Source organism: Onychostoma macrolepis, chromosome 05 (genome assembly GCF_012432095.1).
Source record: "Onychostoma macrolepis isolate SWU-2019 chromosome 05, ASM1243209v1, whole genome shotgun sequence".
NCBI lineage: Eukaryota > Metazoa > Chordata > Actinopteri > Cypriniformes > Cyprinidae > Onychostoma > Onychostoma macrolepis.
The window spans coordinates 15,288,154-15,305,815 of NC_081159.1; the positions used below are offsets into that span (position 1 = coordinate 15,288,154).

A 17,662-nucleotide genomic window follows, 5' to 3' on the forward strand; every position below is an offset into this window, starting at 1 on the left:
AATATGTACGTATTGAATGTAAATGTACACAGCACAGGTACTGAAGAAGTTAACAAGAATTGATGAACAACATATACGGTATGTGAGTTTTATTTTTCTTGGGGGGAAAAAAAGAGTGTACATACACCAAAAAAAATAAATTAAAAAAAAAAAAAAAGAAAAAAAAGAAAAAGCAAAAACAAATGAATCCCTCAAAACCAACCTAACAAACACATTTTAAAAAATTATAATAATAATAAAAAATAAAAAATACAAATGGCCACTTTGCCTTTAAATAAAGGGTGTTGTTTTAAAAAATTCAGGAAAAGTAAACCGTTATATTTTCTAATTATTTTAATTATAGTTAGTTGGCTGATACCATAAAGCTAAGTTATCAAATTTCCCATAATTCTTTACTATGCTGGTACTGTGAGAGTACAGAGTGATTGTAAGCTAAATGTTATGTGTTATGTATAAATGACCATGTAAGGTAGACATGCAGTAACCAAACGGAGAATGAAAAATAAAACAATGATAAGATCCTGTACATGTTATGAATGCCATGAGCAATAATTAATGTATCAGTATCTGATATAAGCCAAAACCTTTATGGAGGTCTGCAGTTATTTTGAAACTGAAGACTTACAGAGTACACAGAACTCATCTCAGGTCAATTCATTTCTTCATTCAGTATACATTTACAAAGAACAGGGTTAAGAGAGGCAACTGCGTGCAGTGCTCTAGATTTATTCTTTAAACAAAGGAAGTTTTGGCTGGATTGTGAAGGTAAATGGCAATAGAAGACAGGAAAATAAGGGATCATTTGAAGCAGGCTGTATATCTGCCTCAGCTTGCTATAGGAAGTCAAACTAAGCTCTGGCAAATTCAGCAAATACCATACTTCACATCTGTGTTGTATTGAATTTAGCACAGGGTCACTTAAACAACCTCTCTGTCTTCACTACCATAATTAAACGCCTAATTAAAGGTACATCTCAGCCAAAAAATGAAACTTCTGTCACCATTTAGTTACCCTCATGCCATTCAAAAGCTGTATGACTTACTTTTTTCTGTGGAATGCTAAAGATGATGTTTTGAAATAAGTTGATATTGGGAACCAAACTGTTTTGTTATTGTCCATTCAATAGGAGTCAATGGTGACTAAAACAAGACATTTCTCATTTCCTTTTATGTTCCACAGAAGTAAGTTATACCGGTTTGTGAATAAATGACGACAATTTCATTTTTGTGTGAACTATCCCTTTAAGAGATGACAATTTTACCAGTTTTCTTAAAAATTAAAGTTAAACGCACACATCTGATGCCATAAAGATGCCAATACAGACCTCAGATTAAAGGACTAAAAGCAGTCTCTCAGTTAAGCCATACTAAAATGAATTTACTGGCTAACCAAGCATGTGACACTCAAAGTCATTCTGATATCTCCAATTCTCAATGGTGGTTTCTAGGTATTACAAATTTTTTTCTTCTGAAAAACTGAAAGTCCGTTATTTAACACAGCTCATGTCCAGAGGCAGACCTTTCGGTTTTTGAGTGCCAGAAGAACTTTTGCTCAATATCCTACACAAGCTGGCAATTGGAAATTGGCAATTTAATGTTAATTTAATAAAAGAATATGTTTGTCATATGTATGGCTGTAATCAATGAAATGTCATCACAGTAAACATGACCATTATGGCATTGAACTTTTTGTCCACATATTTCCTTACACCATAGAATTCTTTCATATACTCAACAGCGAATCCTTCAGAATTACTTTGAAAGGGATTTACCATTCTTGGTAAAATCTATCAAACTATGAACATCCACAAACTGATCTCAGCGTAGCCTGCAATACATTGTTCTATATCTCAATTAACTGCCAACAGTTACAGTAGTACGTTCTTTTATACTGGACTTTTTCTTTTTTAGTCCTCTCTTTCAATCCTATTTCTCATTTACCAGATGTCTTAACCATCTTTAATTACATTTTAACCGATTTCTGAACATCTTAGGGACGTCTAAAAATGCAAAAATTAATAACAATATAAAAATATAATTTAAAAATCACTACTCTTACCTGCACCATTAATCCATTAGTTAGTAAAGAGGTCACACACTGACTGCTAGACTCTGTGCTTCAGTGGCATATACAGATGCTATCATTACAAAAAAAAAATTTCCCCAAGCAACTCCCATCATAATCATGAACCATTTCTATTGTTTAAGATCTTAAATACGGCACACCTTTATATGCTATACAAATTTATAAATATACAAAAACACATTATTGTTTCTTTTCTATTTTGCTTATTATGAACAAGCATTGGCATGCTGATTGGTTTCAACTATTCCTCGCCGTGATAAGCCCAGTGTCAGTACAGAGTATTTTGGATATGGCTGATATAAGCTGCAGCTAATAATTTGTTGTCTGGAAATATCAGGTCTAATATGAGCAGGAACTCAAAAACAGAGTCATAATATTCTCATAGTGACTTCCTCCAAGTATGCACTGCTGTAAGCATCAAGAGTTTCTGACTGGCTTTGACATTTGCTAAGGAAGTACTGTGTTAGTTGTGGGGACTAATAGTTGAAAACAAAGAGCAGGGGTAGTTTGAAACTTGGAACTGTGTAACAGTCATACTGAGATCAAACCTGCTGAGATGTGAAAGAACTAAGAGAAGGAGGGCACACTTTTTCTCACCCCCTCTCTCTTTCTCTCCCTCCATTTGTGTCTGCGGACCTGGGCAAGGAGGTCATCCCTTTTCTGTTCCACTACAACTTCTGTTCGACCTGTTTCATTTGCTTAAATTGAACAGACCAATCTTGGAGGGAACTATGAGAAAGAGGGTCTGTCTTTCCAAAAGGCCATCATGAGGGCGGTGCATTCTGATTCTGGTATATAGAGGCCTTCTCTTTCAGGAGGGCCAAACACAGATGACAACTCCAACTTCCTGTAAAGAATAAAATAATGCAATTATAATACTTGTCGTGTAAAGGTTATACGTTTCACTTATATAAGATAAATAAACATATCTCATTCATATTGTTCTTTGAACTAAGTTGACCTCTTTATCAAAACAAATGCATCATTCAGCTCTATGTAAAGGTTGGAATACACTACATGACTTAAAATCTGATTTAAAATCATACAGATTTGAAAAACACTAGGCATCATACACTTGCCGTAAATAGTCACAGAAGAAAAACTGGGCATTGTATACTAAACGACTGAGGATCACACATTACTAGACTTTCAAGTAATTTCGTACACAACAAACTCATGCCTGCTTGCTAGGAGACACGTCACAAAATGAAAACAATGTGTTCAGTTCAAAATATCAAACATGTCTATTGTGCGACTGGATGGACATAAAAGCTAAAAAAAATAATGTGTGATCATCATACACTATGCAATTTTCTATGAAATTTGTAAACTCAAATCTGACTCTGACTTTCGGCAACTAGCGTCAACTTGCTCAGACTGTAAGTCAGTTCTAAATCTTTCGATGAGGATAGGCTACTGTTCAAAATGTATTCCTGTGATGGCAAAGTTGAATCTTCAGCAGCCATTAATCCAGTGTCATATGATCGTTCAGAAATCATTGTGATATGCTGATTTGGTGCTCAAGAAACATTTCTTATTATCACTGTTGAAATGGAAACCTAAGACCAGGACTCTTTGATGAACAGAAAGCTTAATGGAATTTTTATTTATTGAAGTAGAAATCTTTTGTAACATTACAATGTCTTTACTGTCACTTTTGATCAATTTAATGCATTTTTGCTAAATAAAGGTATTATTTTCTTCCAAAAAAAAAAAAAAAAAAAAAAACCCCACCCCAAAACTTTAACAGTGGTGTGTGTATTATTGCATGTTGCTTTACCTTCAGGAGGTTCAGACATAGGAGGCGAGAGGCAGTACATGTGGTAACCTCGATCACAGTCATCACAGAACAACAGCTGGTCCTGTAGCAAAGCATAAGAAACTACTTCACAGAGAATCCAAATAGGGTTGCATAATAAACTGAGGGAGGGAACAGTTTTACACAATAATTGTCTTCCCTGTGGAGGTTAGGTAAATACAGTTTTATGGCTGAATAGTGGTAAACAAACTCACATCATTTTCTGATGTTCCACACATATTACAGCACTTGCATTCAATGCACTGCCAGCGATAGGTTTTCACAGCAGCCATCATCACTGGAGTGAACTGCAGACACGAGGGGTGACCTGAGAACAGAGAATCGGTCAATGATAATTTGGTCGAGACAAATCCAAAGCAAGCAAGCAGTTGAAAGTATGTGTGGTTGTTTTACCAGAACGGCCACAGTCTGAGCAGGACACTAGCTCTTCTGATTGGCCGGTTTTCTGGTTCAGGTTGGAATCTCCCAAACAAAAGTCACAGTAGTTGTTTGGCAGAGCCAAACCATCTGGGCCTTTCTTAGGAGCTGATAGAACAGACGGAAAGAGAACAGAATACCCATTATCACTCGTAGCATTCAATGAAAATGGCAATACAACACTACCCCTAGAAGCTAAAACACTTTTTTGAAACTTAGTTAACAGTCACGTAGCTGGCATTTTAAGGTCCTGTAAGATGCTGCCTACGTAAAGCATTCCAAACTGGTCACTTACAAGCTTTCATTTAGAGCGCCACCTTAGAAGGCAGGCAAAGCACTTCACATGGTTTTGAAATAAATCCAAAGTGTACAACACTGTGCCAACCAGTTAGTTTATAAGAAATATACTTTTAGTTTTATTGCCAATAGATTGTGTAAAATATTTCATGCCACTCAAAGTGACAGTTAAATGGTCTCTGTTCAGTTGGCTACCAGAGTCTGTGATTAATTGCTTACTCTTCGGTTCGTCTTGTTGGGGTGGAGTTGGTTCGCGAATGTCCATCTCATCTTTCTCCTCCCCCTCCTCCTCAGCCAAGTGAGAATGGGCGTAATGATAACTGAGACCAGGCCTATTCTTATAGCGCTTCCCACAGACTACACACATACACAGACACAGAGCACAATCATGGGTTATAAGCACCTGTAATTGTCATTATGCACTGAAACATCATCTGTACTTTAACACATTGAGCACTACTGCTGCACACCAAAAGCTCTCTCATGCATGAGAGTTCAATCCACCGTTCCTGGCTCTCCAGATGCTCATTAACTCTCATTCTTCAACAGCATGGCAAATGTTAATATGCTTGCCAATAAGATCGCCCAATATGCTCCACTTAAACAAAAGCAATAGTTCACCACAAAATGAACAACCTGTCATTCACTCAGCTGTGTCGTTCCAAAATGGTATTACTTATTTCTTTGCATAGAACCAAGTAACTTTTTTTCCAATATAGTGAAAGCAAATAGGGACCAACAGCTGGGCCAATTTCACTGAACAAGAGCAGCTTGGTCATTCTGTTAGATAACTCCTTTAGTTTTCAACACTAGAAAGGTATTTGGTCAGAACAACATGACGGTGAGTGCATGATGACACAACTTTCACTTTTGAGTGAACTATCCCTTTAAAACCATAAGCACTACACATTCAGGAAATGGGAATCCTTTGGCAACTTAAAAGCAGAGGCACTATTTCAGTCTAATCAGATAAGAAATGAGAAAAACAGGGAGTGACCTGGAGACGAAGAGAAGGATGAGTATTACAAGCGGCAATGTAAAAAAATTTAGAAATGAGAAAGTTACAGAGAGACAACACAGAGCAGGTAATGAAGCACAAAGAGAGGGGAATAATAGAGGAAGAAAAAGAGAAGCAATTTACATTTCAAACCATTAATATTACCTTGGGGGATATTTCAAAGTACTGTCATTTTTGTGACAACAATAGCTAATTAAGATACATGTTTCTAAGGAAATGATTTGTGAAAAAGGAGTATGCGAGTGTGCAAGGAGGAGAAATGTAGAGTGCAATCAATTGTATACTAATATAATAGCACAAAGCACTGAAGTCTAATAAAAGATTGAAATGCATCACAGCTGATTAACTACATTCTAAACAAACCAATTGCAATATTGTTGTATTGGGAGCTAGACATGGATATACACTACTGTTCAAATTTGAGTTCAGTAAGATTCTTTTTGAAAGAAATTAATTCTAAGCAAGGATGTATTAAAGTGACCAAATGTGACAGTAAAACTTTTTACATTACAAAAGATTTCTATTTAAAATAAACACTGCATTGATATCAACACTGATAAAAATAAATGTTTCTTTGAGCACCAAATCAGCATACTAGAATGATTTCTGAAGGATCATGTGACACTGAAAACTAGATTAACAGATGCTGAAAATTCAGCTTTTCATTTCAAGAACAAATCACATCTTAAAATATATTAAAATAAAAAATGGTTATTTTTAATTGTAATAATATTACTTGCAATAATGTTACTGTTTCACAGTATTTGTAATCAAATACATGCAGTCTCGGTTAGAAAAATATATATTTTTTTTCTTCTAAAATTCTTTCTGACCCCAAACGTTTGAACAGTAGTGTAATATTTTATCGCCAGGTCCCTGCTGATACTTATAAGAACCATGTGAATAAATTGTTAGTAACAGAAAGTTGTAAGTATAAAGTGCTTTTCAAACAGTTCATAATGAGAGCACCTCAGTCTGGGAAATAATGTCATGCTGCCACAAACAACCCGCTTGAACACGTCTGAACATTTCACATGGCCCAGAGGCAGTAAAGCTTGTTTAGGGGGGGGAAAATAAATGAATTCTGTGGAAAAATGTCTTCCTGTGAAGCTGCTTTCATACTTAATGCTGTTTAGGCAGATTCCCTTACAGAAAGAAAAAAAGAAAAGAAAGAAAAAAAAAGGAAAGTGTAAAATGTAGCCATCAATAACCCCTAGTTTCATAAAAGTTCAGTGTGATCTTGTCAGGCACAAATTATGTTTGCAATGCACACAAACTAAAGAGAAAGAGGGAAACCAAGACATGAGTGGGTGGGGAAAGAAATGAAAAAGACAAAGGGAATGAGGAAAGGAGAACTAGACGGAGAGAGAGAAAGAGCAATATACCTCTTTCGGAAGATTTTGAAATATGCTTTTGTTTGAAAGTGTCTGAAAGAGAGAAAAAGAGAAAGAAAAAGGAGAGAAAGAAAGACAAAGACTCACAGACTGACAACAAGAATCAGGAAATCAGGAAAAATAAACTCATAAAGAACATCTGCATCACAGTATCATGACACATTTAAGGGAAAAGACACCAATGCAGAGAATAGAGATCCAGAACTATGAAAGAACAACACGAAACCAAATGGATATCAAGTAAAAAATGTCCTCTGGTTTACAAGATTAAGTTTACTAGTTTAATCAGGCTATATGTGGGATTGGTAAACCACAGCATATAGTATAAAGGAATATGCTTTTTGTTTTCAACAAAATGTATTTATTTATTTTTGTACTTCTGGTTTCATGAGTAGACAAGAAAGAGCTAAGTGACAAATTATTCTCAAGTTCAGTGTGTCAGATGATGGACAACCTGGAAAATGATAATGTTTGGGTTTTTTTTTTTTTTTTTTTGCAAGCTTTCATGTGGTGAAGCTCATGATGACAGCTTTGCTGAGAAGGAGTGACACAGATCTTTGATTGTGACTGGATGTGTTACAGTACAGCTCAGCCTTTTTATAGCAAAGAGAAGTCGATCTCCAGATGAGATCACCGAGAGGTCAGCACGCTGAGTCATGTGGTTTCCTTGAATGCTGTATATGACTCACTGTCACAAGCGTATGGTCTGTCTCGATCCTCCAAAGCAGCTGCTGCTTCCAACTTCTTCCGAGCGCTGCTGACACCACGACCCTGTGAAACCGTTTTTAATCATAACCTTTTAGAGGTGTTTTGTTGACACCAATTAGGTTATGTGTAAATACTATGTACATGCATGCAAGTTTATAAGATCAAGAGTTCACCTTTCCCTTGCCTTTTCCCCGTCTCTTTGGAGTATCTTCTTCATAATCTTCATCGTCTAGATCATCTAGAAAATCATCTGGCTCCACAATTCTCTACACACACACACAAGAGTGAAAACCAATCAGACAGAATAACAAGGCGAGATTTCAAGGAAAAACAGTGACAGCTCCAATCAAAATCATAAGCTGTTTTCTCAGTACCTTACGGACCCTGCTGCTGGGGTTTAGTCCCCCGGAAGAGTACTCTGTAGAGCTGGGCTCCTCTTCCGCTGTGCGGAGCTCCAACCCAGATCTTTTGTCCACAGGCTCTCCCTTCAGAAGTGCCTCTAAGCTGCTGCCATCACTGGAGAAAACATCTTTCTTAAGCCCCAGATCCAGCTCTGAAACATACACACGCACATTCACATCCATAGGCAACTGCACAGAGATGGATAGAAATGTCATCAAAACATACAATTTCATTTAAAGTTTAATTACATGAAATTGAGACATAAATACTTAAACACAAATCTATGAATGGCCTACACACAGGGAATTACAAAAAACAGCCACAAACAACATCTCTCTATTTTTATTAGACAGAGGAAGTGAGTGGCTGCGTACCGGTCTTTAGAGATGGGAAGGCTAAACGAGGGTCCTCTGGAGGGTTAGCTCTCCTCTTCTTTCTCCAGCGTCGTGCTGGATATGTGTACAACTGACCTGGGGCAACACCTTTGGGGAGAGAGACATGAAAAAGATACATACAATCAGCCATGTCTTATGTGAAAATGAGGTAAGGCATAAAAACAAAAATTATATATATATATATATATATATATATATATATATATATATAAATAAGTAGCCTACATTAGGCCTTGCAGTGTAATTATTTAATATTGGCATAATCAATGATATATATATGTTTTTTTTTTTTTTTTTAAGTGCTGTCAAAATTAGCGCGTTAACGCAGGCGATTATTTTTTTCAGTTTGATGCGTTAAAAATATTTAACGCAATTAACGCAGGGGCGGGGCGGGGTTTGGCCACCCAACTCACGACTGCTAAAAAACTCGCGTTTATCCAGACTCAGAGCGACTTTACGAGCACATCAAACGGGACACTTTTCAGACCCGCGCTCCAACTTCACTTCAGCGCCAGGCGCGAGTCAAACGAGCGCGGAAACGGTGACGAGGAGCTTCAGCAGAGCATCGGTGAACTGCGGTCAGATGAGATGTTGTCAGGCCATATGTCAGTAAAAACGCATCTTCCTGTCCTGTCAGCTGTTATACTGTGCTCTTAGCGCATGCTCTTCAAGTGCACGCACAAATGTGCCGGCGCGCGCTGTATTAGGCTATATTAAAGCGCTGTATCATATTCAAACCCAAATGAAACTACGAGTAGGCTATGCAATGTTGTAGTTATGTCAGCTATGTCAGTTAAGTCATGAAGTCAGAAAAAAGGCGATTAAAGCTGCCTTAAAACTGTGCATGCAAGTATTTATTTTTTATCAGTCACATGTAAAGCAGTGTCAGTTTTTAAAGTAGCAGTCAAAATAACCTAATAAGCAGCTGCTGTGATGTCTGTTAATCCTTCAGAAATCATTCTGATATGCCGATTTATAATCAATGTTGGAAACTGTTGTGTTGCTTCATATTGTTTTTTGGAACATGTGATACTTTTTTCTTTGATTCTTTGTGTCTTTGGCCTTGATAGTTAAAAAGAGCAGCATTTGTTCAAAATATAATTTTTTTTTTTAACAATATAAGATATCATAGTATAACTTTACTATGACTTTATTCATTTAACACATCCCTCCTGAATAAAAGTATTAATTTCTTTAAAAAAAAAAAGGAAAGAAAAAAAATGTACTGAACCCAAACTTTTGAATAGCATTGAATATTGTAACACAAAATTTCTTTTTTAAATAAATGCAATTCTTTTTAACTTTTTATTAAATCAGAGAATCCTTAAAAAAAAATTAAAAATAAAAAAAATTACAAAAAAAAAAAAAAAAAAATCACATATCCCCCAAAAAATATGAAGCAGCACAACAGTTTCCAAAATTGATTATAAATCAGCATATCAGAATGATTTACTGTGACACTGAAGACTGGAGTAATGATGCTGAAAATTCAGCTTTGATCACAGAAATAAGTTATATTTTAAATGTTGTGATTGTTGTTTTAAATTCCAAAAATATTTCACAAAATAACAGTTTATTTTTCTGTATTTTTGATCAAATAGATACAGCCTTGATGAGCAGAAGAAACTTCTTCAAAAAACATTAAAAACTTGCTGATCCCAAAAATTTTGAGCGGCAGTGTACATATACATAAAAGAAATTGATACATTGATAGTAATTACATTGTTATATAATTACATATGTACTGTTTACTTGAAATATTATATATATATATATGCATATTAAAGCTTGATTCAAAAGTTACAATTACATAAATAATTTAATTTCATTTATTTAATAATTAACTTGTATTTGTATCAACTAATTTTGGTATTTTGACAACAACTGGTATTGGTATTTAATGTATTTAGATTGGTATTTAATGTATTGTATCTACAGATATGAACAAGTTAGATTTAAGACTTTTTAAGACCTTTTTAATACCAACATATGTAAAATTTAAGACCAAACCTGTGAAGGAAATACACATTATATTACATACGTAAATGTAATATTTAATGTGTTTTTCAATTTAAAAAGAAAACAAAATATCATCGCTGTCAAAAATGCTATTTATTATTACGATATACAGAGAACTTTTCATATCTGAAGACAATATCCCATACAAAATATCCCTCAAAAGCTCCACATCAGTAATATTTTTGGTGGTGTAAATTAAGCAATATTTTCATCAATTTTCTATTCAGCATTTACATATTTAAATCAGCATGTTTTTAATATTTACCCCAGATTATTTACCTCCATAAAGTCCAATATTTTTTAACCTTATTAAATATATGCGTCATCTTTCATGTCAAATTCTTACAACTGATGAAGAAATTTAATATACACAACAGCTGTTAGCAATCAAATTAAATAATTTGCACTACAAATTTACAACCGCAATAAACAATGTTATGAGAATGTTTTAAATACATTTTTTTTGAATATACAAATAAGAAATGTTGGTGGAAAAATGCATACTTTTAAACTAACTAAAGCACCAGTAGGTGGCGGAAAGTCACTTATTCATTCAACGATTCATTCAAAACACTGAATCATTCAGGAACAAACATGCCAGTGCTGCTTGGAGAATGTGCAATACTTCTGATCTTTATTTGGAACTATTTTCGCTGGTGAAATAGAACAAAACAGTCAATATTCTGTCTATAATTTAAGTAACTATTTGTTTCTTGAGCCAAAATCAATGTAACATTTGCAATCATGAAAATATTTAGCAAAATAGTCCCCTTGTCATGGTATGTTATCATCATCATCATCATCATGTTATAAATAAACTAAACATTTTGAATTTATACCTCAGTATGTTTGTTCTGCGAGTTTCTTTATGTTTGCCGTTATGCTCATTTGATTTGATTTCTCCATATAAGTCTCTCACAGAGACAGGCAGCATGAGCCTCAACAGCGCAACATTGATACCAGAAATACACTATCCATTATCAATCGCTGTTTACGCTGAATGTAATAAAATGTCACAAGTTTTAATCGGGCTATTCCGTCGGGCAAGTAAAATCCTCCAGCAATTTTTCAGTAAACTTGCATTAACCCATTTAAAGCAGTTAGGAGGCTTGTCAGCGAGCTGGTGGTATTCAACCTGCATTCTGCTACAGCAACTCTCTCTGATGACGCAGTAAGTACGGGGGGGGAATCTTCCGTCTGTCCAATGATTGTAAACAGTCCCTGGGTCCGTCAGACTGGTGAAACTTTTGCGGTAATGAGACCGAAGATATTTAAGACCCACTGAATCTGAATTTAAGACATTTTAAGACTTTTTAAGGACCCGCGGCCACCCTGTATTAACTAAGTTTGGCATAACGCCAACACTACGAAACCCACCTCTGTTCTGTAAACCAGTGTTTCCCAACCTTTTTTTCTGCCGCAGCACAGTTTTGATATGTAAAAAAATCCCACGGCACACCACTAAGCATTACATAAAAATAAATTAAAAAAATAAATAAATAGAAAGGGGAAAAGTTTTTTTTTTCTTCCCCCCAATAATTAAACATTGCGTCATCAGAGTTGGTATTTTGGCTTTATATATGATCAGACACTTGCACTTAATTTCTGAAAATCATACACAAATGGAGTTAACAAGGTTTTTGAAGACCTTAAGGTCATTAAATTAAATTAACAGCATCACGTTTTAATCAGTTTTCAGGTTATAAAGTTCATTGTAGCCAAATGGGCGCTCAGTTTCTCTTGTTATTTAATACATTTGGCCAAAATCTCACAATATAAAAGACGAACCACTATGCACAGGATATTTAAAACATACAAAAGTGTATTGGCTACAACTAGACAGCAAATGCTAAGACTCTGCTCTTTAAACACACAAAACATTAGCCTTTATAGACAGCATTTCTTGAGTAAAGGAAACGCTGTACTTATTCAAACATCAGTTCTTTAGTTACCCTTGCATTGCGAAGAAGTAGACGTCTGTCTTCAAATGGCGCGGCGCTTCATTCTGAATGGTGGCGGGGTGGAGCTATGAGGTTTTACTGACAATTTGAGGATCCAATGGCGTTACGAGGTTTAGTCACAAGCTCTTTTGAATGCTTTTCATTGGTTAAACGTGTGTAAAACCCACAAACAGACATAACGATGACCAATAGATGACACTGATTTAAAATAAAAATAACGAAATACAATGGAGATAAGAAGTTCTTGGTCATTTTCCACGGCACACCCGACAACCTGTCACGGCACACTAGTGTGCCGCAGCACAGTGGTTGGGAAACACTGCTGTAAACAGACCACTGTGAGTGAGTGTGTCCCACCTGGTCCTCTGTGCCGTTTCTCCATCCAGAAGTAGCAGTTGCTCTGGGCGACACCTGTCTGAGAATCGAGGAAGGGCATCCTGACGCTCCTCTCTGCACACAGACGGGCATTATAGTTGTGACACTGCTCCATAGCGTCCCTGTAATACTGCTCACCCAGCCTACAGACAGAGAAACAAGGCCAACGGTAAATGCAACAGCCTGAATTAAAACCAAGTTCAACCAGAGGTGATTTTCTGAAACTCACACAGAGTCTAAAGTAGCCATTTTCTGTCAGAGACAAGCAATAGTGTGTCAACACACACCCGACCGCTGCCGCCCTGAAACCAGCTCAACCCTGTTCAGCTTAGCCACCCGTGTGTGTGTTTGTATGCAGCAGGAGGTCTTGCAGGCATGCAGCTCAGTCATTGTAACTCTCTCACTCCAGCCACTTAGCAGGTGCTGCTGCTGCCCGTCACCCCGGCAACCACTAAGAGCCCGGGGAGAGCACAGGCTAGCTAAAGCCCGAGAGATTAGAGCACAGACGGGCGTTGATGTCACAGAGGATGAAACAAAAGCTTAAAGCTTTGGTGTGTTAGAACCAAGAGCACTGAGGGGTTTACAGCCCAGACAACAAAACAGCCCTGGGATGCTCGCCCGCCTTAAAGACGCCAAAACACAGAGCTGCAGCTTCAAAAGACTCTTGCACAACGGAAAAGCACATTCCACAAACCAGACACTCTGAACACAAACTAGACACTCTGACCGCACAAACACCTGCTATTAAGATCCACTTGATGGACAGCACCAAATACAGGTGTAATTGAGGTCCAGTGTCAAACCATATTCAGAGGTAGTCAGAAATGTGACCACACTGGACTGGTGGTGTAAAAACTAATGCACCCTGAATCCTCCCAGACAATAGCAAATAACCACCTATTCACCTGTCAAAATGCTAAAACATTAAAACTAATTTAATATCGGCTGAGCCACATTGTAAAATGACTATAAATACACAACTGTAAACAGCCATGAATGCTGTGAATGTATATGTATGTGCTTTTTCAAATTACTTTTAGTCTTGGCAGATTTTAGATGAAAAAAAAAAATGATATGTAACAAAAATGAGAAATGTTGCCTTGGAAACTAAATTAAATAAATTATGTTTAAGTGGAAATACTAAAATAAAAATAAATGAAAGCTAAACAGACATTTTAAAAGTAAAATAAAAACTAATAAAAACAAAAGCCTGTAACAAGGATTAAAACTAAAACAACTACAAATAAAATATATAATAAAAACTTTAAATTTTTTTTTTTTTTTTGTACGTACAATACTAAAAATACTCTGTGCCTGAACCACCCAATGCCTACTCTCCACCCTTTTGTTGATAGGTGACTGCGTGATTGAGTTGACCAATAAAACCGGCTGGAGAGTAGAGGCTGTACTTGACTGGTTTAGGAAAAAAAGAAATCATTCTAGAAATATCAAACAATATGACAAGTGATCACAGGAGCCTCTTAATATCGAACCACCAAGACAGATGTTAAAGCAGCTGTATCCAGGGCTTCTGAGTAAGAGTGTTTGATACTGCAAAGTTAACACTACTAGCAGACAAATTGTTAAAGTATGTCACTAGTTGGTATTCTGTTAGTTCCAATCACATTAAATTGATAATAGACTTTTATTATCAATTGATAACAGACATGACATTTTAATAGACTTGAACACAATTCTTGGTCGGTTTTGAAGTGCAAATCCTGTTTTCTGTTCCCTTTTCTGACTGTTGCGGATTTGGCTACTGTGTCCTCAACACATCAGTCAGAAAAAAAAGTGAGGGCTGAATAAGGAACTGTGCTTACCAGGAGCTACCAGGGCTGTCAAAATCGGGTCAGAAACTTTTTTAACCATTTCACTGCCCTTCTTCTAAAAGCTCCTTATTGAACAGCTAATTCTGTGTTTTAAATGAAAGAACAGGCACTTAGCCCAATTTTCACCAAAAGCACTATATAAATGGAAATAACTTTCAGACAGAGCAAGCTATTTAGCTAATAACATAAATAAAATGCGTCAGGTAAATGTAACCTGCTTAAAAATAAGTGATATGAGTCTGTCGTGTTCACATCTACACATGACAGAACTGCAATCCAATAAAACGGACTGACAGCTGCTACTTCCAAAACTTAACTGAGCAGAATAACAAAAGCACTGACAAACAACTGAATCAAACATTTGAGCGCTTCAACATGGTCCCCGTGGCACTTTATGACACCACTGACATAAACACACTCATTAGAGGAACAGAAAAGCCTCCTACATGCTTTACTCCCTGATCATGCTGAAAGACGGAAGCTAACTGAAGCATTCACACCAGCGGGACACGGCAGCTGCTAGTACAGCTAACTTAACCAGAGCTCGGATAACCTTGTCAAACACGTCTCTTTAGCTCTCTTTAAGCAAATTATTCAAACGCCCATCACGTTGTGTTATTACTTCAAAGTTACATATCATTGTTCAACATGGAAATCTCATATGTAGTCAAATAAGGATGGAAAATACTCACAGCTTGACAACATTCTCCACCACTGCCGCCATCTTGGCTCTACTGTGCTCACAGCGGGTGTTCTGCGCTTGCGCAAAAGGAAGCACCTTAGAGGAAGGTCGCGGGTCAGGGGCGTTCAAGGCAAGCGTTCATGTTCAAATATAGACAAGTAACAGTGCATCCAACAAAATAGATTTGTTGTCTTTCTAAAGCCTTACGACTTGCTTTTTATGAAGCACAAAAAGATAAAGTTTAAACATTGTACTGGTTGCTATTAAAGCCAAAAGGACGCAAAAAGTATTATAAAAGTGGTTCAAACCATTTCGTGATAGGCTATATGCTTCAGAAAGACACTAAAATTGAGTCAAGGTCTGTCCGATTCGTGTCCGAACAAAGCAGGCCTAAATGGGTTTTGTGAACTGCATCAATCAATTAATTGAAAAGATCCAACTCAAATGACTCGTTCATGAATCGGTGGATGTAAGATTTTCAGCAAACAACGAATGCGATTTCCGTCAATTTTTTTCATACAAATATGCCTTCAGAAGATAATAAAACTGACCAAATTTTACAGACCAAATTCTTATTCACTTGATTATGCTGAAAAAAAACACCGTCCAGATTATTGTTAATATATTTGATGTGTATACACGTAACTATACGTCCTATTGTAATTATAATTTTACTTATCTGTATTGCAAATGACAAAAAAATATTATATTTTGTATATTAAACACTCACTTGTAAACAGGTAAAACCAAGTCAAACTCATTGTGTTGTACTGTTCACGAATGGACACGAGGTGGCGCTAGTTGTCAATCTGACAAAACCATAATGTCTCAACAGCTTTTTGCTCAACGGTAAGGGTCACAAAAGATGTGATGAGTGTCAGTTTAAATATTAGGATAAGTTAATTAAATATGAATCAAATTTGTAATTGTGAGGTAGGAAACACAAGAGCAGACTTAATTCACCAAAAACTGGGAAATCTCGACTCCTTCTTCCTCTTGTGATGGATATTATCTGTTTCTCTGATTGATATGCTGGTCCGGGGGCCTCAGCAGCTGGCTTTAGTTTTTGTTTAGAGTGCTGAAAAGGTCTGGAGAACATATAGAAAAGGCTATTGTAAATACAATCTGATTAGTCCTAATTTAATGTCAGTGTTGTGGAAATTTTTCTCAGCTAAACTCAGACACAACACACAAGCATTGCTTTTTTCGTAAAGGGATACTATATTCACGTAAATGTTTCTCGTGTAGACCATTCTTATATTGACTTTTCCTAAAAGGATACAGGCTATCACAAAACAAACAACTTTTTATTCAGCCTCTCCAAACCTCTTCATCTGTTCTGTCCTTTTTCTTTTGCTTTCCCTCCTTTATTGGTCTTTCTCAACAACAACTGACAGGTTGTGAATAGTAGCCACACACAGAGCAAAGCCTTTGACACGCTCACAAAGGCTGCACTGAAGTAGCAGAGCACATGGTGAATACTTTTCAGTATCCTCCCTTCCTCAGAGCACTGTCAGAATATTCCATGGAAATGTTTTTATATGTGCGCGTGTGTTCTCAGATGCTGCCTGGGTGGTTATTATCGGTTACATTCTCTTAGTATGGAAGTGAGGAGGAGCACATTAGAGCAAGTCTGTGATATAAGGGCTGTATTTCCCTCTTAAGACACACACACCCTGTACACTGAAAACTATTCATTTTAAGGTTCAGCCATGATTAGTTTTGGCTGAAAAAATCAAAGCAAAAATCAGCAGAACAGTTTCTACTGGCATTTGTATCATTTTAGGTCTGATGAAAGAATAATTCACCCAGAAATGAACATTCTGTCATCATTTACTCACCATTATGCCAGCTAACATGGAACGATATCAGAACGTTCTTTCAAAGTTATGAACAAACATTCTTCCAGTAACATTAATAGAACGTATGTTTAAAGCGTAAAGTAAAACTTTAGCACAAAAATATTACTTATAATTCAGAGAACACTTGTTCACTTAAACAGTTTCCCTAACATTTGCATAACCAAGAATTTTTGAATTTTTAGAGAACATTCAGAAATAATGTTTGCATAACTTAACGGAAACATTACCAAAATGTTCTTGAAATACATTTTTTTTTATTAGCTGGGATGTCTTTGAAGAATTGTTTTTGTCCATACATTGAAAGAACATTGGTCCATGCTGAATTTAATTGCCTGGAGAAAGAAAAGTTTTTCAAACAATCTCCTTTTGTGTTCAACAGTAGAAAGGAAGTCATA

The 17,662-nt window shown here is 36.3% G+C and overlaps 1 protein-coding gene across 2 annotated transcripts; it reads right to left on the reverse strand.

Moving 5' to 3' along the window:
• Positions 1–161: 161 nt before the first annotated feature.
• Positions 162–15,760, reverse strand: dpf2 (double PHD fingers 2). Of its 2 annotated transcripts, XM_058776923.1 has the most exons (12): positions 15,416–15,760; positions 12,874–13,034; positions 8,516–8,623; positions 8,114–8,292; positions 7,913–8,005; positions 7,721–7,802; positions 7,023–7,064; positions 4,839–4,976; positions 4,299–4,430; positions 4,100–4,212; positions 3,867–3,948; positions 162–2,933 (listed from the first exon to the last, which is right to left on the reverse strand). In XM_058776923.1, the coding sequence occupies exons 1-12, from the start codon at positions 15,445–15,447 to the stop codon at positions 2,851–2,853; spliced, it is 1,245 nt and encodes a 414-aa protein (XP_058632906.1). In that variant the 5' UTR covers positions 15,448–15,760; the 3' UTR covers positions 162–2,850. The 2 variants fall into 2 exon arrangements, with proteins under 2 accessions (XP_058632906.1, XP_058632907.1); XM_058776924.1 differs by lacking the exon at positions 7,023–7,064 and having other exon boundaries at positions 15,416–15,758.
• Between the last annotated feature and the right edge of the window lie 1,902 nt (positions 15,761–17,662).